This window comes from Cricetulus griseus, chromosome 2, assembly GCF_003668045.3.
Source record: "Cricetulus griseus strain 17A/GY chromosome 2, alternate assembly CriGri-PICRH-1.0, whole genome shotgun sequence".
Lineage (NCBI taxonomy): Eukaryota > Metazoa > Chordata > Mammalia > Rodentia > Cricetidae > Cricetulus > Cricetulus griseus.
The window spans coordinates 337,651,692-337,678,243 of NC_048595.1; the positions used below are offsets into that span (position 1 = coordinate 337,651,692).

A 26,552-nucleotide genomic window follows, 5' to 3' on the forward strand; every position below is an offset into this window, starting at 1 on the left:
GAAATTTAGTTATAACTAATGCATAAAGTACTCTGTTCAAAACCGTCTCCGTGTGAGGCGGGAGTCTTTGACTGCTGCGAGGCGCTGTTCCAGGTCTCGGATGGTGTTCTGGAGACTGGCAATCTCCTTGCTCTTTTCCTCTTGAAGATACTGAAGCTTCTAAACGAAGCAGAAGAAAGGTTGCCATTGCAATGTAGAAGTAAGATTAAATATAAGAAACAACAAAACAATAATCAAAACACACTTCAGGCTTACATCTAAAAGCTACCTTACTTTGAAAGGCTGGCAGCTTCACTGTTGTGTGATTGAAAGGGAAAAACTTGTATAAGGCTATAAAAATAATTTAATATACTTAAAATAACTACCAGGAAATGTTTCTAGGAACACACTAGGCAACTAATTTACTGGAGTTATAGTTATGAGACAAAATGCACATACCCTTCTGTAGATACTCTGCGGCAAAATAGTAGCATCCGGATACGACTTGGATTTAGTCTGAACTCTTGCTAGTTTGGTGTCAAACTGAACCCAATCAAAAGGAGAAAGTTATTAGGGCTGTTGTAGTTCAATATTAGAAACAATGTTTCTATAGAAAAAGTATACCAACAAAATCCTCCACTATATATTTTGTAATTGAACACAATCTATATAATAGACAGAAATTCCTTTATGAAACAATTTGAAAAAAAGAACAACGAACATCCAAACAAGAGTCAGTGGAATGGTGGGTTAAAATTGCTTTATGGGCTTTAAAAAAGAGCCAGAAGCCTGGGCATTACCTCTATAGGTAGCACGGTACTTTTTCTCAAGATACCATTGCTTCTCTCCCCACACTGCCATGTGAGGCATATTCTTGACCACTGAACTAGAAAGTGTTTCACATTACCATTGTGTACTTTTATCAAGAAAAGCAGTGTAATCCACATTCTTAGGAGAAAAACCCATATATCCTTCAAACTTTGAAGCCAAATATTAGAAATTGGATGTGATTTAGTCAATTTAGGCTTTTTAAAAGTCGAATTAAACTGAGTCAAATTAAAAGATTATGATAGCCTATTCTTGCACGCCGTTTTTTAAAAGCACCACAATCCACTCTAATTCTTCCTTTTATATTTACCTTAGTGCAGCCTCTCCAAAAGCTAGAGTAAGCTTTCCGTGAGATTGCATTCTGGTTTGTGGAGAGAGCTGCAGAGTTATAATGAAGATAGACAAAGACATCTGAATACTAGTCATCAGTATAATCAGACTAGACTAGCAACACTAGGAAGAATAGCAAGTAAAATGCAAATTCCTAACTGGCAGATGATAAGTTGGTGGTGCAACTTGAACTATGGCCTGCTGCATTTCAGTTGGCCACCCAGCCCTCTCTGGATATACTTGGCTAGAAGGCAGAGGTGGCACCATCAGCAGCTATACAGCAGAACAGTGACAGCAAGAACAGTAGCCATAGCAACAGTAAAATCCCTTTGAAGTAGCGTAACCCCCTTTCTGCCCCACAATGTTATCTACAGACCCCATCAAGCACCCTAGGCATAGCAAAGTTCCTGGAAAATAAATAGTAAAATATTTAATTAAGACCTGTGAGTTTTTGCATTATGTAAAGTCAACATAGAGATGTATGGAAACCATGGCATAATAATGGAAAAAGAGGTTTAGAAAAAAGGAAATACAAAGTTTATGAGATACACCTATTTAAAGTACATTTACAAATGTTTTAAAGGAATTTTGTCTCTAGAATATAAATTTTCATAGAAATATAGAGAAATTTGTCTGTTTGCATCCCATATAAAACAGAAGGGTTCCCTGATTTCTTCCAGGAGAAATACCAGGACCTGTTGTACTCTTCCCATGCTGGAATGGTGGTTGTATGCCTCTAGTGTAGACTAGACGGTAAAATCAGATAACTCCTGAGTACTGTCCTTATTCTCAGAGGAGGTGCTATCCTTCCTGGAAGCTAGGCCTTCTCTACATCAAGTGCTGGAAGCATATGGCAGTAGCTTGCTGACAGAGCGTTCATTGCTTTTGCTGAAGAATGGGAATGTATGGTCTTTTCAGAGGCTTCTATCTAGTCCAGAAGTCTATGTCATTGCAATAAGAAACAAAGCATGGTTTAGACTAACATGTTTCTGTTTAGCAGACCTGTAAGCACTTACTTCTAGACGTAGTCTGAGGATTTCATTTTGTTTTTCCTTCTCTTGAGTTCTGAACTTTGTATTTAACTCTGATATTTCCATCTCCTTCTTTGCCATTAGTTCTTGGTGCTTTTCTTCTTTTAACTCAACTAAGTAAAACAAAAAATTCATTCATTTAATAGTTCAAAGTTATGTGCTTACATTTATTTTTTTTCATCTGCTAATTCAGCATATTTTTTTGATCACTTGTGTACCAGACATTATACTAAACACTTCATACAGGATACATGTATTCTCTGTTTTCACTGAATTTCTGCTTTGGGCTAGGAGACAGATATTAATTACAACTGTGATTACAAAAAATGATGCAGGAGGAGCATGGCAAAGAGCTGACAACTTAGGAGGAAACTATATTGGTTGCTTTTCCCATCACTGAAACAAAAATACCCAGTAAGAAGCAACTTAGGTTTGTTTTGGCTCACAGTGTGAAGCCACCATGTGAAGAAGACATGCCATGAGTAGCTCTGTAGTGCTGGGAGCCTGCAGTGGCTGCTTGATCTCAGTGGACCAGGAAGCAGACAAATAAGAAATGAGGCTGGGATGTAAAGCACAAGGTTTACCACCACAGTGACACGCTTTCCTAGGTCAGCTCTCCTCCTAAATCTCCCTAAAGAGCACCACCTGGGGATGAGTGTGCAAACATTAGCCTGTACAGGGCATTTCACATCCAAAAGGTGAGAGAATTGCTAACCAAATCTGGGGGAATGAGTATAAGATGGCAGGCGCCTTTCTCATGATGTTACTTTTAAGGCAGAGCCTCACATAAAAAGCCATTTGCTAGATATAGATGTTATAACAAATGAGAACTGTTGAGAGAAATGCTGGCTCCATCTCAGGAGAAAGAAACAAACAGTACAAAATGGGCCCACTACCCAGTGATCATTTTAAATTGTGGTTTTAATGGGAAACCTAGCTTCATAGCTTATTATCTGTATGCATGTAGTACCCTAGACTGTGCAAAGAACATTCATTGAAAGTGTGGTGGTTTCAAAAGCCCATGTCAAGCCCAGTATCTCTTTCTCTGCCAAAGGATAACTCTTAGCTACTGCTCCAGCACCTGCCTGTCTGTGCCATGCTCTCCACTATAAAGATAATGGACTGAACCTCTGAAAGCAAAACATGCTTACATTTACTAAGTAAATGATTTTTAAGAAAGTGAATTTTATTAATAAGCCATATTTTAGAAATTGTGCAGTTTATAAAATGTAGTTTATAAAATGTATTTTAGACAAGGTGTGGCATAGTGTTTCTGCTCCTAGAGAGAAAATGAATTAAAAAAAAAAGCTACAGGGGCTGGAGAGATGATTCACCAGTTAAGAGTATTTGTTGCTCTGGTATAGGACCTGGGTTCAGTTCCTAGCACCACATAAACAGCTAATAAACATCTCCAACTCCAGTTCCAGAGGATCTGACATGATCTTGTATGGGGAATGCACATATCTACTGCACAGACCTATATGTAGGCAAAACATAGGTACATATAAAAATCTTATTAAAAGAAGCTGCTGCAAATGTGATTGAAGGGGGTGAGAGTCTGTCCTAAGCCAGAAGATAAAGTTAGTGGTGTCATCCACATGGTACTGGCTTTGGAGGCATGAATGCAAGTGAGGATATTGCAAAATTACAAACATCTTCTCATATGCTTATTTTCTTCCTGTACATTTTTTGGGAGGGGTAAATTTTATTCAAAAGTTTTTTGTATCTTTAAAAAATTTTTATTTTATTTTTTTATGTGCATTGGTGTGAAGGTGTCAGATCCCTTGGAACTGGAGTTACAGAGAGTTGTGAGCTGCCATGTGGATGCTGGGAATTGAACCTGGGTCCTCTGGAAGAGCAGCCAGTGCTCTTAGCCACTGAGCCATCTCTCCAGCCCCTTTTGAAATATTTTGCTCATTTTGTTGTGGATAGATATATAGTGCAGAGAGCTTGCAATAGTTTTATGTCTCCTACCTCAGCCTCAAGTGCTTGGATTACAGGTGTACAGGCCTGGCTTCAAGTTAATTTTTATATATGATGTTCATAAAGACAAGGTCATTAAGTATGACTTCATAATAAGCCAATTCACATGCATATAAACATATATTCAATGAGACCAGTTTTTCTAAAGAAAATTAGTGAAATTATATTCAATATAGTAAGGAGATAATTAAAAACTTATTCAAACCTTTTATATTAATTATATAATCATATATAATTATATAAAGATGCTGGTTCACATTAGGCAAAGTTGAGCACAGACATGAATGATACTGGTATATTTATGCTGCATAAATATACAACACTTAATCTCCTGAGCAAATTGGGAGCATGGGAGGAGGGGGGAGAGAGCTAGGAGAATGAGAAGGAGAGAAGAGGAGGGGTGAGGAGGAAATGAGGGAGCAGAAAGGTTGAGTGGGGGGAAGAATAGAAAAAAACAAGAAAGGAGATACCATAATAGAGGGAGACATTTTAGGTTTACAAAGAAATCAGGCACTAGGGAAAGGTCTGGAGATCTATAAAGATGACACCAGCTAACAATCTAAGCAACAGAGGAGAGGCTACCTTAAATTCCCTCCTCTGATAATGAGATTGATGACTGACTTATATGCCATCCTATAGCCTTCATCCAGCAGCTGGTGGAAGTAGAAGCAGACAACCACAACTAATCACTGAACTGAACTGGAATCCCGTTGCAGAGAAGGATGAGTGATGAGCAAAGGGGTCCAGACCAGGCTGGTGAAACCCACAGAAACAGCTGACCTGAACAACAGGGAGCTCTTGGTCCCCAGACTGATAGCTGGGATACCAGCATGGGACTGATGCAGACCCCAGGAACATGGGTTTCAGTGAGAAGACCTTGGAAATCTGCGGGACCTCCTGTAGTAGTTCAGTACTTATCCCTACCATAGGTGTGGACTTTGGGAGCCCATTCCACATAGAGGGTTACTCCCTGAGCCAGACACATGGGGGTTGGCCTAGGCCCTATCCCAAAGCAAGTGATAGACTCTGATGACCCCCTATGGAAGGTCTCACACTCCCTGGGGAGCAGAAAGAATATGTGATAGGTAGGGTTTTAGTTGGGGGTGAGGTGGTAGGGGAGGAGGGGAGGCAGAGGGAACTGGGATTGACATGTAAAATAATCTTGTTGCTAATTCAAATTAAAAATATACAAAACTTAAAATGCATCAAGGCAGTGTTCATTCAAGAGTACTATTATTGGGAAAATAATATGCACCTTTAAATTGCTTCAAAATATGTCAGAACCCAATAAATTAAAATTTAAAGTTACCTTTTTTCTGCATATCCTGAAAAAGTTTGCTCATTTCGATTTTATGTCCCTCCTCTTTGATTTTCATTTCACTTATAAGTTTGGCAATACTATTCTTATATTCCTAGAAATGAAAATATATTCACTTTAAATTTATTAGTTATAATTTTTGATAATTAAAAAAGTTAATTTCCCAGTTTATATTAATTTTGACATGCAACCATATCCAATGCTTTTTATTTTCAATTAACTTATTAGTAGGCACACACAAAATAACAAGTTTTATTATTCACACATATATGTCACTTTACCTTGCTCATATATATACACCTATTTCCTGTCCTCTTCCTCAGCTGTTCCTTTCCCTCTTTCAAAATAGTCCCACTTCTGTTAGAGACATCTCGATTCTTTCAGAGAATTTGCTGTATTTTGTTTTGCTTCCTCTCTGTTGTAGTTGGAATGTGGACTATCCTCACAGGCTCATGTGTCTGGATACCTGGTCACCAGATGGTGACACTGTTTTCAGAGATTGTGGAACCATTAGGAGGCATTTACACAATCTGTAAAGTCTTATCATGGAGATAAGCCTTGAGATTGACAGTCTGTCTCTATTTTCTGCTCAAAATCTGCTTCCTGACAATGGCTGATCCGTGGCCAGCTGCCTGGCTTCTTCAGCTGTTCTTTCTCTGCTGTGATCAGGTGTGTGCCTTTAAATTGTAACCCTAAAGAAAGCCTCCCTCTCCTCCTTTTAAGTGTTTCTTGTCAGGTATTTAGCTGCAGTAATAAGAAAAATAATTGAGACACTGCCTATTACCTTTTCTTCTTCCTCCTCCCCACTTCCTTGAGACTCCTTTTCCTCTGCATTGTACATTGTACTTTGTTCATCTGTCTCTATTTCTCTTTCTCTCCCTCTCTCTCCCTCCCCCCTCTCTCTCACACACAGTGTGTATATTTCCCCCTGTCCCTTAGCCTCATTTTGCTCATTTCTCCTTTGTTCCATTAACATTTTGCTTCTACCTGCATGTCAAATATGTGTGCATGATTTTATGTATCTATATAAAATCTAGAATCACAAATAAAAAACATAATGATATTTGTCTTTATAAGACTGGCTTAATTTTTATAATTTGATTATCTCCAGTTGCATCTATTTCCCTACAAACAACCTAACTACATTTTTCATTATGGCTGAAAAAATATCATTGTATATAGATACATTTTCTTTTGTTTCTCACTTTCTTATTAATAAATTATTTTTTCCCAGCCTGATCACAGTTTCTCCTCCCTCCCTCCTCTCCTCCCAGTCCCCTTGCCACCACTTGCCACCATCTACTTCCTCTCCCTTCCCTTCAGAAAAGTGCAGGCCTTCCATGTATACCAACCAGCCATGGTATATTAAGTTGCAGTGAGACTAGGCACTTCTCTTCCTATTAAGGCTCGACAGGGTAACCCAGCAGAAGAAAACTGTCCCAAGAGGAGGCAGCAAAGACAGTCCCTGTTCCCTCTGCCAAGAGTCCCACAGGAAGACCAATCCACACAGCAGCAACACCTGTGCAGAGGGTCCAGGTCAGTCCCATGCAAGTTTTCTGGTTGGTGGTTCAGTCTCTGAAGCTCCCATGAGTCCAGGTCTGCTGACTCTGTGTGTTTTCCTTTGGTGTCCTTGGCCCCTCTGCCTTCCATATTCCATCCTCCCCTACTTCTACAGGATTCCCTGAGCTCTGACTAATGTTTGGCTGTGGGTCTATGCATCTGTTTCCATCATTTTCTGGGTGAAGTCCCTCTCTGATGACAATTGGGCTGGACACCAATCTAGGAGTACAGCTGAGTATCATTAGAAATCATTTCATTGACTTTTTTTTCCTATAGTGCTGCCAGATGAGGTACAGGACCCTCTCTCCTGAGTGCTTCAGCCAGTGAGTGGCAGGACCAGTTCTCCAGTCAGTGAGGGGCTGGGCCAACTCTGTAAAGCCCTGTCCTCTCAGGAGCCATCGACATCAATAGGGATTCATCAGAGCCATGAACCCAGACATGGGTCCCAAAGGCCCAGGCCCAGATTTCACCATGGCCCTGGGTGATAGTTAAGCACCCACCTCAGCTCACTCGTCACCTCTTTCACCTCTTCAAATATGCCTTTGTTTACAGGTTGTGAACCATCTGTCTCTCTCTCTCTTCCATACCACACCATATATTTGTTCACCACAAGAGTGCCCTTCTGCCTGGTGTGGGGCCGAGCTGTTGCTGGAATCCCCTCCTGTACCTCAGTTTTAAATTTGGTTATTTGGTTTGTTGATGTCTAGTTTCTTGAGTTCTTTATGTATTTTGGAAATGAACTCTCTGTCAGATGTGAGATTGGTGAAGATCTTTTCCCATTTGTAGGCTGCCATTTTGTCCTTTTGATGCTAACCTTTGCCTTACTGAAACTTTTCAGTTTCACGAAGTCCCATTTATTAATGGTTCATTTTTATCCATTACTTTACTGTTGACATTTAGCTCTATAACTTAGCTATTGTGAACAGTGCTGCAATAAATACTGATGTACAAGTAATTCTGTGTTATGCTGATCTGGAACCCTTCTGGTAAATATCCAGGAATGGTGTGGCAGGGTCATAGTTTTATTATAGTTTATATACATAGATGTATTTTAGATTCTTGAGAAACCTGCATACTGACTTCCATGGTGGCTGGACTAGTTTATACTTCCACTAGCAATATATAGGGGTTTCTTCTTGTCCATGCCCTTAGATACATTTTCTAATGCTGTGAAGTGACACCATAACTGAGGCAACTGATAGAAGAAAGAGTTTATTGGGGCTTGCTTACAGGTCTTTGTGTATTTTAGGTATTAATCCTTTCTGCTGTACAGGTAGCAAAGGTTTTCTTCCATTTTGTAGGGTCTTTCTTTACTCAACTGTTAGCTGTACAAAAGACTAACCCCATGAGGTCCCATTTATCTGCTGTTGGCATTATTTCCTGGAGTAGCCATTGAAAAAGTTCTTACCTACGCTCTATCTTGAAGTGTTTGCCCAAGCTTTTCTTCTAACAGCTTTAGGATTTCATATTTCACACTAAGCCTTCAGTCCATTTGGAGTTGATTTGTTTTTTTTTTTTTCTTGTTTTCTCTTTTTATTGGGAAGAAAATTATCTTACATGTCAATGCCAGGTCCCTCTCCCTCCTTTCCTCCCCTGCCTCCCTCAACTAACACCCTACCTATCCCATACCCTTTCTGCTCCCCAGGGCATGAGGCCTTCCATAGGGGGGTCTTCAAAGTCTGTCATAGTCTTTGGGATAGGGCCTAGGCCAACCCCCTTGTGTCTAGCTCAAGGAGTATCCCTCCATGTGGGATGGGCTCCCAAAGTCCATTCCTATGTTAGGGATAAGTACAGATCCACTACAAGAGGCCCCTGGAGTTGATTCTTGTGCAGGTTGAGAAAGGTACTTAGTTCCATTCTTTTGTTTCTGGATAGCCAGTTTTCTAGGTACCATTTGTTGAAGAAATTGTCATTTCTCCAGTATCTATTTTTGTCATCCTTGTAAATAATCAGGTGGCTGTAGTTGTGTGGTTGTGGATCTGGGTCTATACTTGGGCTCTTTATTCTAGTTTATTGAGCCACATATTTGTTTTGTGCTAATACCATGTTGTTTTTTTATTACTAAGATTCTGCAATATAACTTGGAATTTCAGCTGAGATTTTTGTGTAAAACCATGTGTGTGTATGTGTGCATGTGTTTGTAAGCATTTTTTTTGACAAAAGGTTTATAGCTATTCCTAGATATTCAGTAGTATTGAGGAGGTAAAATAAATGTACTGGCTTGTGTGTCTATATTTAAATATTAATTAGTGTGATAGATGATGGTTAGTGTTGTCAACTTGACAGAACCTAGATTTACCTGGGCCAGAGACCAGGGTATGCCTATTAGGGAGTATATTGGCTATGTTAATTGATATGGGAAGACTTGTTTTAATTGTGTGTGTTTGTTAATGTGTGCACGTGCATGTGTATTCTGGTCTATAAAAAGTTGAATAACCAAACAAACCCCTTTTTCATCCCTTTCTGTGTATTGGCTGTGGATGATATGACCAGCTGCTTCTAGCTCCTGCTCCTGACTTTTCCACTATGATGTAGTGCATTTTTGATCTGTGAGTCAGAATAAATCCTTTCCTCATTAAGTTCCTTTTGTTAGTGTCTTTTGTCACAGCAACGGGACAAATAACCAGGACAACTCGTTTAAAGGGACATGGTCTGGACTGCCATTTGTGCTATTTATCCTGCCAGGTAAGTTTCAGGACTGGCCAAACCTATAAGATTTTTAGATGTGATTAAAACTGGGCAGAGTCAATGCAGGGAGAACCTCAACCTGGCCATATTACCCATTTGTGTGTATCTAGGTTTCTAGATGGGAAACTAGAAGAGACAATAGAATGTTCTCTATAAACTACACAAGATGAGTAAGTCACTGCTGCTCTAAGAAGCATATGAGAAAACTCTATGTACCTTTCTGTCTGACTGTGTCACCTGCAGATGCTACACTAAGTAGAAGGTGTGCATCAATTTGATAAAATTCAGAATTTCACTCCAGCTTTTGGGCGTAAGAGCTCATACATGTGGGCTGAGGTAGGCTCTAATTCGGCTGGGAAGGGGGAGATCTTAATTTCTGGGAACTTTAAATTTTAATGGATAGCTTCTTGCTGTGTTCTTATTTTATGAAACGTATGCATTTTCTATGTGCAATGTACAGAATTATCTAGCAAGGATTCTATTAAGCATCTTCCATGTTTTCTCCTAAGAAGTGGTTCTCCATGAGCTTTGGGTTTAGCAGGAGGGTCTGTATTAGTAAATTCTCATTGTATTGAGGCCATTTAAGAAGTATACTTTGGACAAAAGCTGTTTAAGAAATTAAAATGGATTGTGGTGTATAAAGCATAAACTTTTCATCCCATTGAAACTGTTACATATATGTGGAGAAAAACTGTTAGGCTTGAAGTTTTAGAAGGGAAAAAGGGTAAAATTTTCTCTGTTTTTGTACTGGGAGTACAAACTGACTCATCGTGTACTGTGGAGCTCTGCAGTGAAGATCTGGAAAGGAGCAGGGAAGACTTAAGGAAGAGTTAAAGGGAAAGAAAAGCAGAGAAAAGGGTGGGGAGAAAAGTATCCTGGAGATACTTAACTGAAAGTCTAAGTCCCCCAAAGTAAGGCAGAATGCTTTTTTTTTTTTGTGGTAAGTATTACTCAAACAGAAGTCCCGGGTTGGGTGCTTGAACAAGCAGCATTTCCTTAAGAGTTTGTCACACAGGAACTCATCAAATTACAAGAAGATCCTTCAAGCTAAGACTGTGCAGATTCAACTTAAGGAGTTGTCCAATGAACACCTCAAAGGGCAGGGAGTAGGAATTAGCATTTTGAGGCACTGTGGTATATGTTCTGCAGTTGCTATCACTACCCTGTTCCTGAGGGATGGAAATAAATGTAGCAGAGTACAATGACCACTGGGAGGAACTAATATGTGCTCTACATAAAGTCTCCCCAGTATTTGGATGGTGTGATGATTACCCAAATCACAAAAGATACAGACGAATTTCTTTTATAGTAAAAGAATTAAAAATATTAAACAACAGAATATACTTTAGTCCATTAGCACAAATGAAAACTATGAAGTAAAATAATTCTATCTTTTCTTAGTAGAAAGAAACAGTGCATAAGTGATATTAGTATATTATGCTTTGTAAAATGGCTAAGAGTTGCAAAACTTACCATTCATTTATTAAAGATTTTACATATATAACATATATGTACTACATTTACATAATTTTTGATGATGTTAATTAAAACAACTTTCTTATTTGAATGAACAAATGCTTTTCAAGGGTCTAATTGAATATAATAGAATATAAACTCACCTGCTCATGTGATTTTAACTTCTCTTTCATAAATTCAACATTTCTTTTTAGTTGTTCATTTTCATCTATGCACAAATAACCAAGGAACATATTACTAAATAGCACTTAAAATTAATGTGGAATTATCTGTAACATTTACATTTCTGTTCATGCATGTGCTCAATAAGTATATGCCCACTGTTAGACACTGGGAATGCAGAAACACAAGAAGTTACTGCTTTTCACTGAAATTAAAGTCTAGTGGTGTGGCAGATGCAGTAGCTTTATCAGATAAACTTGTGTTTGAGACACTCTGAGAACATGTGTGGGGTAAACCTGGGTCATCTTGACGTTGTCTAAGGGTTTGGGGAAGAAGCAGCTACCCTGAGCTGAGATTTTAGAGGTAAGGCTTGTTCTGCATTAAGGAAGGGCATTCCAGACATAGAGAAATGTGCAGCAAAGGACGAGCTTGAGGGAAACAATTTCAGAAGCCAGTGTGATGGCTTGCCATTGTAATTCTAGCCCTTGCGAGACTAAGGTAGAAGGATTACTGCAAATTCTGGACCAGTCTGGGCTAAATAATAAGTTCCATGCCAGTTTAGGCTGCAGAATGAGACGTGCCAAGAAAGTAAGTAAGTAAGAGTATGGGCTGCCACTTGGTAAAGGCTCCTACTTCTAAGCCTAATTGTAAGCACAAATTCTAATTGTCCTTAGTAATAAAAACATGGAGTTAGCTATCAGGAGTTGAAAGCTGAAGGATCAGAGAAGCAGAGTGGCCAGCCACTAGAATTCTTACCTCTATCAATACTCAGACCAAAGGGGTGATCCTGTCCTCAGACTGCATCTCAGACTGAATCCTCAGATTGCTCTGGGCCCGTCTCTTCCTGCCTTATATTTCTCTCTCTGCCCAGCTATATCACTCCTGTCTCCAACTCCCTAGTGCTGGGATTAAAGGCATGTGATCGAAGTGATGGGATCACCTTTGTGTGAGCTCTGTTTCTCTTTTAGATTGGGTCAATCTTGTGTACCCAGGGTGGCCTTGAACTCACAGAAATATGTTTGCCTGTCTCCTGAGTGCTGGGGTCAAAGGTGTATGTCATCACAGCCTGACCTCTGTGGCTAACTAGTGGCTTAGCTCTGCACTCTGATCTTCAGGTAAGCTTTATTTATTATAGTATAAACAAAATATCACTACACCTAAAGACTGGAGTTCAATCTTGGGACTCCCAGGGCGGACGGAGAGAACTGACTTCCCCATGTGGTCCTCTTACTTCCACATGAGAACCGTTCGACATGTGCACCACCTCCCACATAAATAAATAAATCCAACAAAAATATTTAAAAAGTAAAGGAAGAAAAGCTATGATTTCAGAATAGGAAACCTGGTGAAGTATAAAGAGTGAGAAAGAGGTGCTGTACAAATTCAAACTACAGTGTCTAGGAGGACATATCTGTAAGAATGACTAGGAAGTTTTAATATACTACAGAGAATCGTCAAAGAATATTGAACAATGAAGTAGTGAAATGGCTTGTGATGCATGCTACTATAGCATGACTGCTGCACTCTTCAGTTCACAGCAGCCTCAATTACCCGAACAAGGCTGGCCCCATTATAATCCTGTCCAGGACTGGAAGTGGGCTCAAGAGGCTCCAACTCTTCCTGAACATTTACAGACAATTAATAGTTGCTGTAGGAGAGGGTGACATTTTCCTCAGTGGTATAGCCACTGGTAAGTTGCCTATGTTCCTGTAGAGAACCCCTCTCCCATGCTCTTATAAGAAACTCTACTGTAGCTCACTGGGTCATCAAAATGTACACACACACACACACACACACACACACACACACACACACACACACTCTACTGTAGCTCACTGGGTCATCAAAACAAAACCAACAGAATGTATACACACACACACACACACACACACACACACACACACACACACAAACACACACTATACACACATACTACAACACCCCCCACACCACAACACCACACACACATACTACACACACATACTACAACACCCCCCACACAACACCCCCACAATACTACACACACATACTATAACACCACACACACACACTACAACACCCCCACTACACACATATTACAACCCCCCTACACACACAATACCACACACACACACACACTACAACACTCCCACTACACACATATTACAACCCCCCTACACACACAATACCACACACACACACTATACACACATACTACAACCCCCCCACACTACAACACCACACACACAGACTATACACACATACAACACCCCCACATACTACAACACCACACACACCACACAATACTACAACACCACAAACACACACACACACACACACACACACACACACACACACACACACACACACTACTTGTTTTCCCTAAACAAAAAACATACTAAAAATAGGAAACTATTTTCAACCAAAACAAATCAATATTTCCTTTAGCAAAGGAAAGACTCCAGATAAACTTTCTGTTTCCCCTCTATTGTATGGAATTTTAAAGTCATGGGGACACAGGCAGGTTTCAAGTTGAATTACATATTATTAATGGAATGTATTCTTGAGTTTAGAAAGTAATATTTCAGAGGACTTCAATCTTTTAAATAGTAAATGGGCTTTCTTTATGATTCAGTTTTCTATATTTGAAGTCTAGGCACTATTTTACTGTGATGAAGTACATACAACAACACTTACCATTTCAACTATTCTAGGAATATAGTTCAGGGGCATTAAGTATAATGTGTGTAACTATCTTGACTTCCATCTCCAGAAACTTATTATCTTCTCTTAATGTGTATGCGGTGTCTATCATACACTAATCTCTCCTATTCTGACCCTAGCCCCTGGCAACTTGTTATTTTCCATCTCTGAATTTTACTACCCTAGGTATTGGGTATAGGTGGAATCATATAGTCTCTGTCTATTGTCTGGCATATTTCACTTAGCATAATGCTTCCAAGTTCATTCATGTAGCATGCATCATTCCATTTTAAGGATGCATAACATTTCTTCATATGCATATACCTCATTTCTTTACCTATCTGTTGATGAACATTGGAATTTACTCAGCTCTGTTATTTTGATACAGATTTACAAAGAGGAAAAGGCTTATTTTTGTTTATAGTCCTGTGAGGTTTCAGTTCATGATTATACCCATTGCTTTGAGCATATAGTAGCACACAGTGAAAGTGCATGGCAAGTTATAGCTGTTCACTGCATGTGGCTGGTTTGTGACAGAGAAACAAAGAGGCAAGGGTCCTCCGCCAGTGTTCTTTCTCCTATGGGCTGGAGACTAAGTTTTTAGTACATGAACCTTTGGGGGCACATTTTATATCCAATCTACAGGAGGCTACTTCCACCTTTTGGTCTTTGTGGTTAATGCTGCTATGAATACTAGTGTACAAAACTTTATGTCTCTGATTTTTATTCTTTTTGTAAATACCTTGGAGTGGAATTTCTGAATCAAATGGTAATTCTAAGTTTCATTTTTTTGAGTAATCATCAATTTGGGATGACAGCTACATTATATTCTTTTGGAAACACCAATACACCTTGTGTTTTGAGGCAGCATCTCTCAGTGACCTGGAGTTTGCCAAATAGGTCAGGCTAGGTGGCTCCTGGATGAGCCACAGGGAGCTCATAGGGTTTATAAGTGGGTACCACCACACCTGACTTTCTTTTTTGCCTTTCTTCCTTCCTTCCTTCCTTCCTTCCTTCCTTCCTTCCTTCCTTCCTTCCTTCCTTCCTTCCTTCCTTCCCTTCCTTCCTTCCTTCCTTCCTTTCCTTCCTTCCTTCCTTCCTTCCTCCCTCCCTCTGTCCCTCTCCTCTTCCTTCCTTTAAATATGGTTTCTATGGATTGTACTCATGTAAACAATTTATTGAATGAACTATCTTTCCTCCCCAACCATGCTTTTAAGAATGATTTCCCCCAATTTACCTTTCAAATTGTGTTGATACTGAATAGTCTGTTGTAGCCCTTTTATCATAGTATGAAGAGTAGTACATTCTAAAACATAAAAGGTACATTTATTTGAAAATCAACTTGGAATCTTCTTGGTTGAAAGAATTGAAACAACATAATATTTAACTGAAGATTATGTGATTTTAATAAAGCAACCAGACATCTTAAGGTAAATTACAATATACAGTGTCTTAGGGCTATTCCTGTGATGAAACCTGGAGGCAAGAGCTATCCTGGTATCAATTTCTATCTTAGTTACTGTTACTATTGTTGTTATGAAACCTGGAGGCAAGGACTGATACAGAGGCCATGGAGGGGTGCTACTTCATGGCTTGCTCCCCATGGCTTGCTCAACCTGCTTTCTTATAGAACCCAGGACCACCAGCCCATGGGTGCCTCTACCCATAGTAGGCAGGGACCTCTCCCATCAGTCATATGCCTTACAGGCTTGCCTACAGCCTGGTCTTCTATAGGTATTTTCTCAAATGAGACTACTTCCTCCTCCACTTTCTTCTTTCTCTTCCTTTATCAACTCCTTTTCTCTAGTTTTTTGAGACAGTTGTGTGTGTGTGTGTGTGTGTGTGTGTGTGTGTGTGTGTGTGTGTGTGTGTGTGTGTGTGTAGCCCTGGCAGTCCTGGAACCTGCTCTGTAGAGCAGCCTGATCCAGAACTCAGAGATCTGCCTGCCGCTGCCTCCAGCACTCAGTAATGACTTTTCTAAGGCACAGTAGAGACCTTCCTACAGTGCCTTAATGATGTCTTCCCTGAAAGTGACCCACACCTGGACACATCTGTTAATCACAGAAAGTGTTTCCATGCAACTCTTCCAAGGAAGCACCTTCTAAGAAAAGAGAGTCAAGCCACATTGAGTTTGTTCAGAGGTGGAGGGTCACAGTAGTGAGCTTATATAACATGAGGCTTTTGTTATGGCTGAGCAATACGTTCTCTTTGTACGCATAACTAAGTCCTGGGGAAGACAGAAGTATGAAAATCTTAAAAACCCTAGACAGTGTTACGCTGCATCAGCAACCCCAGTACCACTGGCTTCAGACATAATGCAAAATACTTTCTTCAATTATGATGATGAAAATCAAAGTATTTCGCAAAAGTTCAAAGCTTCATGACCAGTACCAGGCTCCACTTTTTTGGCCTTTCACTCTTTCCTGCTCTCTCTTTTCTGTCTCCCCCCAACCCTGACTCACACAAAGCTCTCCATCACATTCTCCTTTCTCCATGTTGCTATTTCCCAGTAACAGAATGGTGACTAAATTATATTTCCCAGATAGACATTAGCTGATAACTTGCTTCACACATGCGACTGTGCTAGATGATATAAGAAGAGAGATGTGCTGTCATTACTTGTCCTTACTGTAATGAATATCATTTATTGTAAGGAATCTAGCAATTAGTGATATGAGGTAGCTGAAGTTCCCTCAGCAATCTGCAAACGAAAATCACCTTGTTACTCTGTGTGTACTGGAGACTTTAAAAAGTATTTTTAAAGTTTGAACACAAGATGGCAGGCTCACCACATTTTTCCATGTTAGAAATTAGCTAGATAAAGAATTCTTCATGAACTAGAATGGCATTTAATGATTGATAATAAAAGCTTCTTATTGTCTCCTCAAACTTTAATCTGTATTATCTTTTCCCCTAGAATTTACTATGCTGTCATATTAAATTTTTCTTGATTATTAAGCTATTTATTAATAATTTAGTACATCGATAATGATTTTAGTGCAAATTCAGGATTTAGTATTAGTTATCAATTTATGTTGGTATATATTTCATAGAATAGTTTGAAATATTAAATGGAATTAAAACAAAGCTTACAGCTTGAACCTGAAATGTCTCCCAATGACTCATGTGCTAAAGGTTTGGTTCTTACCTCATGGAGCCCTTGGGAGGTAGGAGAAGCTTGAAGAGAGAAAATCTAGCAAGAAGTTAGGTCACAGATCGATGCCTTTAAATGGGATTGTGGGCCCAGTCCGCTTCCTTGGTTTTACATCCAGGCATAAGGTTTATGGGCCTTCTCTGCTGCGTGTCACGCCATCACGTGCTGCCCCAGGCCCAGAGCAGTGGGGTGACATGGTCATGGACTGGACACTCCAAAACTGTAAGCTCTAAATAAACTTTTCTTTTTTTGGGTTGATTCAGCCCAGTTTTTTTTTTTTTGTTACAGTAATGGAGAGATAGTTAACTTAAGCATATAAAAGATTCTACCAGTATTTAGTCTTTAACACTAATATTATTACCATCTCGATCACTCTTACGTGTCCAAAATTTACCAATTCTTTGGTGTTTAGTCAACAGGAGACACCAAAACCTGTACAGAGATAACTATAGCGGCCATATTCATAACAGCTAAAATTTGAATGAATAGGTGAATGAATACACAATAAAATATATATTTTAATTGAGCATAGAAATGTGAAGGAATTTTAAATGCAAAGTCAAAGAAGTCAGTCTGAAGAAGTTGCATATTATGTGATTCCAGCTATATGATGATTTGGAAAATGAAGAACTACACAGTAAAATGATCAATGAAGATCAGACATCCAGAGGGATCAAGGGAAGGGAGGACGAATATGCAGAGCACTGGGAATCTTTTATGGCATGGAAACTAGTATCTGGTTTGATACTGTAATGGTAAATGCATGCCATTACATGTTTATCAAAATCCATAGAATGGATAACACAAGAAGTAAGCACTAAGTAAACTTTGGGTTTTAAGTAAATATCTATCAATTCAATATTGACTCAGGAGCTTTAACATATGCAAGGTGTTGATGATATGGAAACTGGAAGAACCAAAGAATATATAGGAATTTTCTATTCTTTCATTCATTTTTCATTGTATATTTTAAATGTTCCAAAATGTCTACCAATTAGCAAATTCAAAATAATTTCTGTTATGATTTTGACACAGTGTCACACACTTAGTAAAGCTTTTCTATAATAAATACAAGTACTTTAAAAAGTTTTTTTGTGCTTTAATATTTTTGGCATTTAGTAAAATTTGAGATGTACAGAAAAATTAAAAGATTATATGATTTATTTCTGATATATAATTTCTGATTATATATTATCACTAGTATATAACTGGATATATATTATATATGGCCAGTTAACCCTATTATCAATACTCTACATTAGTATGGTATATCTGATGCAACTTATGAACCAAGATTGATGTTATTAATTAAAATTCATGCTTTATTCATTTCTATATGTTTACTTCTTTTGCTTGTCCTAAGATGCACTCCACCATACCACCCTATATTTATTTGCCATGTTGTCTTAGGCTTCTCTGCTCTGACAGTTCTGTTTCTTTGGTTTTGATGACCTTGACAATCTTTGAAATACTGGTCAGGTATTCTGTCATGTCCTTCTGTGGGAATTTGCAAGACATTTATCTCATGGTTATATTGGGGTTGTAGAAATGGGAAGTTTATAAAAGTAAAGCATCATTTTCATCATATCATACCACATACGGTTAATATGGTATTGTTTTGATTCACTGATTATGTGGCAGAGATAGAATTTGCCCAGTGACAATGTAATTATATATCAGCACCATGTAATTTAATATCTACCTTGTTATAGTGTGTACTTCCCTACAGAAAAGGAAATTCTTTACTGGACCTACACTTAACCAGTGGAGTCATGATCCACCTATCTAGAACAAATCATCTACATAAGCCATTTGGAATTCTGCCACATGGGAGATCTGTTTCTTCTTCCTCTATTATTTATTTATAACAGTAGATTAAGGCTATTTGTTTTGCATTATGGGTATAATTCAAGACTGTTCTTTTTGTTGCTGAAGTCATTGCAGCTTTGGTCATTGAAAGCTCTTTCAGTTCGTTTCTGCGTTATTTTGACAAATTTCATCATTATGTCTTTATTTTTTTCTTTTCTTTCACTAAAAAAACACATTTTAAGAGAAGAGCTCACTCTTTCTATTATTCCCAGTTGGACTGAACTCATAACCCACCTCTTCAGCCTCCTGACTGCTGGAGTTGTGTACCACACTTGGCTATTTTTTCTGTTTGGATATTGTCTTTCTGTGGCATTACAAGATATTTCAATCTTACAGTATAAATTTAACTCTAATCCTACACTCACCCAGTTCTTTTTGTTAGAGAAAGGTAGTAGAATATAAGATCTGGGAACTGGATCATTGATACTTAGGACCTCTCAGTAGACATAGCAAGAAAATGCATATGCTAAATGGTCATCTCTGGAAACATTCATACAAATAACATTATACAGACTGAGCAGGTTGTATTTGAGAATAAATATAGTCATGTAACAACAATTAATGAAAAAAGAGGCCATGCATTTGAAAAGAGAGCAAGCAGTGATATGGGGAGGGCTTGGAGGAAAGAAAGGGAAGGGAGGAATGATATTATTATTATAATCTCAAAAAATAAAAGAAAAAAAAGAAATAAAACCCCAAAAGGAAATATATGTGCATAGTTTCATTTAAACAATGTGTTTCTACATTTTACTGCTCTCTCTCTCTCTCTCTCTCTCTCTCTCTCTCTCTCTCTCTCTCTCTGTATACAAGTGTGACATGTATGCAGGGGACAATTTTGAGGAGTTGATGTTCTTTTTCCTGTGTGGACCCTGTGGATCATACGAGGGCACTGGGCTTGGCTACTGGTGCCTTTACCCACTGAATCACCTTAGCTCATAGCTTAATTTTAAACTCTTAATACTGGTGACCCACCTTACATTCATGTAGTAGGAACTCAAGTTTTGCCCCTCGTGGTTTTATAGACCTGTACTGAGCCTTCAATTTGCCATTTGTTACATGGGTAGTGTCTGGGTTTTTTTTTTTTTTTGAATATTTTGGAGCTATACTAAAACAGAGTTCAATGAGACAACAGTCTGAACAGTTCTGCATGCACTTAAGGTAGGTGACAAATACATGGCATAACATCAATCCCTGGAGTGACCACCCTCATTGGACTTGTGTTTCATTAGGCAGCGAAGGACTGACCTTCCTTTATTGTGGCCTCTTTTGTTTGCATTATCTTTAATAAACTATTATTCTTCTCCAGCTGAATATCCAGAAGGTTGTTTTTTCCTGTGATTTCTATCATTTTCTGCAGAAGAAATTGGCAACATGTTATCACAAAAATCAATGACACTATTTTGATTCTTTTGTTAAGAATATGAAGTCAAATAAGAACAAAAACCATTTAATATCTGAAAATCTAGAAACTGAATTTGGGATATAATTTCAAATAAGCTATAGTGTACTGAGCCTTTGATTTTCCCTTTCTTACATGCATAGCCTCGGGTAGCAGAGAAGTTCCTTCATTCTAGGTTTTCACGTACTTGAAACTATATTAAGAAGAAGAGTACAATGACATAATAGTCTGAAAAGTTCTATGTGCACATAAAGCAGGTTGTACATGGAGGGCACAATGGCAGTCACTGCAGTGAACATCCTCATTACAATTAATATGACTTCCTGATTTATTTTCTATTTTAAAAGAAACTTGGTAGAGTTGAAGATACAGGCCAGTGATAGAGTGCTATGTTAACATTTATGAGACCCCTTTGGGTTTTAGTTCCAGCAAACACACACACACACACACACACACACACACACACACACACACACACACACACACACACACTCACAGAGAGAGAGAGGGAGAGGGAGAGAGAGAGAGAGAGAGAGAGAGAGAGAGAGAGAGAGAGAGAGAGAGAGAGAGAGAGAGAGAGATGGGGGGGAAGAAAGACTCCTGGTGTGGGGAATGGTAAAATATTAAATCAGCCTGTTATAAACAAGAGGAAAATGAGACCTAGTATGAGTACTTTTCTTCCAATTATTCAACCTTTAGTTACACATTAATCACACGCATCTATCAAGCATAATGGTAGATAAGTCTCTGAAGGCTGATGCAGGAGGGTTTCCTGAGCCCAGTAGTTTATGTCCAGCCTGGACACTACAGTGAGGTTTGGTCTTAAAACTTTTGTTTCCAGACGACTTTATGATGACATACTATGTTATTTACTTTGTTCTGTACCCAGTTGTTCCACTTAGAATTATTTTCTGAAAGACAATATCACAATCACAAATCTATTACATTCTTTTTACAGCTATTCTGAGTCATATTTTTGAAGATGCTACTAGGGAAAATTTTGTTATTTATAATTTTTCTTTATAGACAATAAAGAAGCATTTTGAACATGTCTCTTTGGTATCTTTGTAAACAGTGTAATAAGTTTCCTTGCACTCTTTAGGTATATCGATGATTGTCAATCTTGTGTTTTCTATATCTCTATCCACTTTCCCCCCTTTAACTCCAGCAGCTCACGTTGTATCACTTCATCTGCATTACCACTTATGTATCTCCTTAAGAGACAAAATTCTAAATATCAGAATACCGTATCAAATTAAAAAGGGACAATTATTTTTATTTAAGATACTTGAGAATAAGATAATGTATTTTTAAATTAATGTCCCAACATATGGCACTGATTCCTTTTATCACAAGATTACTTATTTCTTTTCCCTATTGCTGTATTAATCTCTGGACTAAGAAAATCCAAGTTTTTAGGCAAAGAGAAGAAAAAGAGAACAGATAGAATAGGGGAAAAACTAAACACATGTATGTCCTGTATTATAATTTATCATCATGGCAGAAGATTGAAACATGAATCTACTTTACTTTCATTAAAACTATTTTGGAGTTTGTGGGCATTCTGACATTCCCTTAACTGTATCAAAAATACAACAATTGTTTGTTTCCTTGCCCTAAGAACATTTTCATATATTAGTACAAGTACATTTAAATGAGAAAGGGCATTATGGGAGAGGAGGTAGAAAGAATGTAAAGGTCAGAGGATGAGGAAGAGTGTTGTGAAACGCTGTCTTTTGGCCAGGACATGGCTGTTGTACTCAAGGACTCATAGCAGGGCCTGTACAAGATTAAGCCAGTCAACATTCCAGGAGGCATGGGAAAGGGCCTGTGAAGCCCTTCCTCTAGCTGAGGGGATCCTTGTAACTGATTGTGGTATAAGGGGGTTATTTCTTGGGGTGTCTGTGTGGCTGCTGGTAAGTAGATCATATTCTTGTGGGTGTCCCAGATCCTCATGCATTCAGGAAACACTAACCAGACTGAAAGAGGAGGAGAAGAAGGTGGAGGAGGAGGAAGAGGAGGAGGAGGAGGAGGAGGAGGAGGAGGAGGAGAAGATGAAGTAGGGGAGGAGGAAGAAGACAAAAAGAAGGTGGTAGAGGAGAAGGTGGAGGAGGAAGACAGAAGGTAAAGGAGGAGGAAGAAAAGGAGGAAGAGGAGGAGGAGGAGGAAGTAAAGGAGAAGGATGATGATGAGAAGGTGGGAAGGGGAAGTACTGGGGGGTGTTCCATGGTATGTGTGTGTATGATTTGAGTTGGATATGATAAGAAACGTTGTGTTGTATACGTGTATAAAATTATTGAAGAGAATAAAATATTTACATTTTAAAATACAAGACAGGATTTCGCAAAATACATTTTCATTATTCAAATCTAGCTCATGATTTTTAAAAATTAAGAAAGTATGTTTATTCAACAAAATTATATATTTTACTATAATAACATACAGTGAAAAAATGAAGTTTATTGGTGTTTTCAAATTCCTGGCATGTTATTCTTTGAGATTTGGAGACAATAAATCAGCATTCCTATGAATTTTCAGCCTTCACACTTTTTTCCTGTTGAGACATGGTTTCTTTACGTAGTCCTGACTGTCCTGGAACTTGCTCTGTATACCAGGCTGTCCTTGAACTCTGAGATTTACTTGTCACTGCCTCCAGAGTACTGGGATTAATTATGTGCATCACCATACAATGAAAAAACATAACTTAGGATTTGGGAGTTCCATTAAGGAAATAGTTCCTCACAGAATCAAATGCAGACACAGCCCATTATATTTTTAAAATTAAAACTTCTCACTTCTATTTTATGTGTGCGTGTTTTGACTGCATCTATGTGTACCATGAGTGTATAGTGGTGCCCTTAGATGCTATAGGAAAGTGTTGCATCTTAGGGAATTGGAGTTACAGACAATTGTGAGCAGCCAAGTGGGTGCTGGGAACTGAACTCTGGTCTTCTGTAAGAGCAGCTTGTGTTCCTAACCACTGAGGAATCTCTCCAGCCCTGGCTCACTTTTTTGATGAATTTTCGTTTCTTCCTAGTTTCTCTCTTTGACATAAATAAATATTTTTTGTTTCTCTACAGCCATTTGCTATGTGTCTTTACATACCTTTTCTTCTTCTTCTTTTTTTTTTTTAAATTTTATTTATTTATTATGTATACAGTCTTCTGCCTGCATGCCAGCAGAGGGTACCAGATCTCATTCAAGGTGGTTGTGAGCCACCATGTGGTTGCCAGGAATTGAACTCAGGACCTCTGGAAGAGCTGTCAGTGCTCTTAACCACTGAGCCATCTCCCCAGCCCCCTACATACCTTTTCAATTTGTGAGAAGTCATCTATCAGTTTGTCAAGATTCACATTGCTAATCTTTTTCATACTTCCTTCATTGCTTTGATCCATGCCTGAAATAATGAAGAGTAGACAATACTAAGGAATACCTGAAGCAGCACAACATTGATCATCATTCAAACATGAAAGTAATTGTCCTCTGAGCTCCATTTTACTTGGAGAACTTTTGGTATACTCTGTGTTAGCAGCTGTCAAAAGCATTGTTTCTTTACTCTTTACCACACCCACCTCTGCCAAATTTTCTCTAAATATACCTAAAATGTGTGTGGTTATGTAGACATGTATAGACATTATTTGCCTCTAATATTTAAGAAAATCTAATAATGCCACCACCTAACACTCATCTCTTTGTCTATCAGCCTGGCAGGATTTATAATCTGATACATTATGCAATCTGAGGCATGATTTAAAGGCAAGCACTCTCACTTAATTTGCTAAACATGCTTGTTTGTTATGTCACAGATATTTTGTTAGCTTGCTTATGTTTCATATTTTGTCTGGCAGCATGTTTAATAAATAAATGATACATAGAAAATAATGTACTCACAAAAATGTTTCTGTATTTCTAATGCTTTTCCATTTTTTTGGATATGATTCATTTTTACTAACAGCTAACAACTGAAATAGAGACAGTTTCAATTTTAAGCTTATGGAGCCAATCATAAAAATGCTTCAGAATTCCACAGGTGAACTCATTCACACAGGATGGAGAAAGTGAATGCAGGCAGCATTTAAATGTGGGACTGGGAAGGTGTCTTAATAGGATCAAAACTAATACAATATCAAAGTATGAAATACTTGTCACTAGACTTTTCTCAAGTAAGAAAAAAAAGGGTGAAATACAAACTTGAAACTCAGGTATTCTAGATTTGGGGAAAGACCACAAGTCAATGTATTGGATGGTAAATAAAATTCCTGAAGCAGTTACTCAAAATATCTTTTTTGTCGGTCATATTGTTAAACTGGACATTGCCTAATGTTACTTCATCAAGAATTTCCACTTTCTGCGCTGGAGAGATGTCTCAGAGTTAAGAGCACTGGCTGCTCTTCCAGAGGTCCTGAGTTCAACTCCCAAAAAAAGCACATGCTGGCTCACAACCATCTATAATGACGTCTGGTGCCCTCTTCTGGCATGCAGGTGTATAAGCAGGCAGAACATGTATAAATAATAAAAATAAACTAAAAAAGTTAAGAAAAAAGAAATTCCACTTTCTTTTTTTTTATATTACTTGGATACCAGCAGCTTTTAATGGTTTTGAAATATGAATTTTTATGTTCTTGCAGTTTAGTGGAATATTATCAATTCTGTATCACATGAGTAAAATTATATTTAAAATTCCTTAGTAAAAACTGAGGCCTTATTATAAAAAATAATTATAATAGAGCCCCCCATGATAAGCAGTTAAATTATTTGTTGAATAAAGTTAAAAAAGCACAGGCTGATATTGTTACTTAAACTAGAGGGAAAATCTGAAGTATTTAAAAACCTCTCCCATAAGTTTTTCTTTAGTCCCTAATGTTTCAAATCCTTTTTAAAAACTTGTTCTGTCTCAGAAATAGATTTTTGAACTAAATGAATTTGAGCCTAAATCGCCTACATTTTTTAATTCATAGAACATATATCTCCTGTAACTATGCCCGAGGATGTTCCTCAGTGGAAGTGCATAGTGCATTTGCTTGACAAGCTGTGTGTGCGTGTGTTGCGGCGGGGGAGGGGGGGGGAGGGCAGGCAGTGGAGGTCTGGGTAGAAGTCTCCATCATGGAACACGGAAACCTTACTTATTATTTCCCGTCTGTCAGATTCCTTTCTAGATTTTTTTTTTTTTTTTTTCTTCTTTGAGACAGGGTTTCTCTGTGTAGCCCTGGCAGTCCTGGAACTCACGAGTAGGCTGGCCTCGAAATTCCAGAGACCTACCTACCTCTGCCTCTCGAGTGTGGGGATTAAAGTTGTGCAGCACCACTGCTCAGCTATTTCTAGATGTCTCAATTGCCCTCTTCTCCCAATTTCCTAACTCCAGATTCTTTCAACAAATGTGGTTTTGCCGAGTGAAACCTTGTGATGGATTCTGTGATTCAGTGCTTGGTGACTTCTCTATTGAGCAGACTGATTTCTGAATTTCAAGGCTCGGCCTCCACCAAGTCCACAGGCCAGCAGTAGCTCCATTTCCTTTTTTGACTTGTGTTCCGGGGCTTGCTTTCTAGCCCTGGCCAGTCCATGCAGGTGTCAGGAGCGGGGCGGGACTCAAGGTCGCTGCTGCTTCTTTCTTCTGAACACTCCAAGAATTCGCTCTCAGAGCTTGTGGCTAAGGCCCGCCATGGCATCCCAGTGTCCTCAGGGCCCAACAGACACGCAGGGGTGGGGGCGAGGGCCACGGGTGGGAGAGAAGCGGATGGGACAAAATCGGTAGGAATCCAGGACACTTCGAAGAGGTGTAAGGAAAAGAATCTATGGAAACTGGAGTTCGAATCTCCCAAGAAGATCTTGGAACGTACCTGCCACAGCGCACCTTCCAGTCTCCGCCAGGTCCCCTGGGCGCCGGTGGTTGGTCCGTTCCAGATTGCTGTCTTCTTCCGGGTGGGAAGCAGGTTCCCTCAACTATGGGTCCGCCGTTTTGGGGCCGGTCTGCACCCTGTCCTGCAGCCATGGGCCATCCTAGGTCCCTTCACCATTTACTGCTTCCTAGGTGCTTTCATGTTTCTTAGACCGTGGGTTAACATTCAGCGACTGCCAGATTAATCACTGTTTTGC

At 38.8% G+C, this 26,552-nt stretch overlaps 1 protein-coding gene across 2 annotated transcripts; it reads right to left on the bottom strand.

The window, feature by feature from the left end:
* Positions 1-36: 36 nt before the first annotated feature.
* Positions 37-23,854, bottom strand: Ccdc152 (coiled-coil domain containing 152). 2 transcript variants are annotated; one of them, XM_035440584.1, is made up of 8 exons: positions 23,768-23,854; positions 20,306-20,411; positions 15,275-15,343; positions 11,337-11,401; positions 5,461-5,563; positions 2,154-2,281; positions 439-522; positions 37-159 (listed from the first exon to the last, which is right to left on the bottom strand). In XM_035440584.1, exons 1-8 carry the CDS (start codon positions 23,852-23,854, stop codon positions 37-39), a joined length of 765 nt encoding a protein of 254 aa, XP_035296475.1. The 2 variants fall into 2 exon arrangements, with proteins under 2 accessions (XP_035296475.1, XP_035296476.1); XM_035440585.1 differs by lacking the exons at positions 5,461-5,563; positions 11,337-11,401.
* Between the last annotated feature and the right edge of the window lie 2,698 nt (positions 23,855-26,552).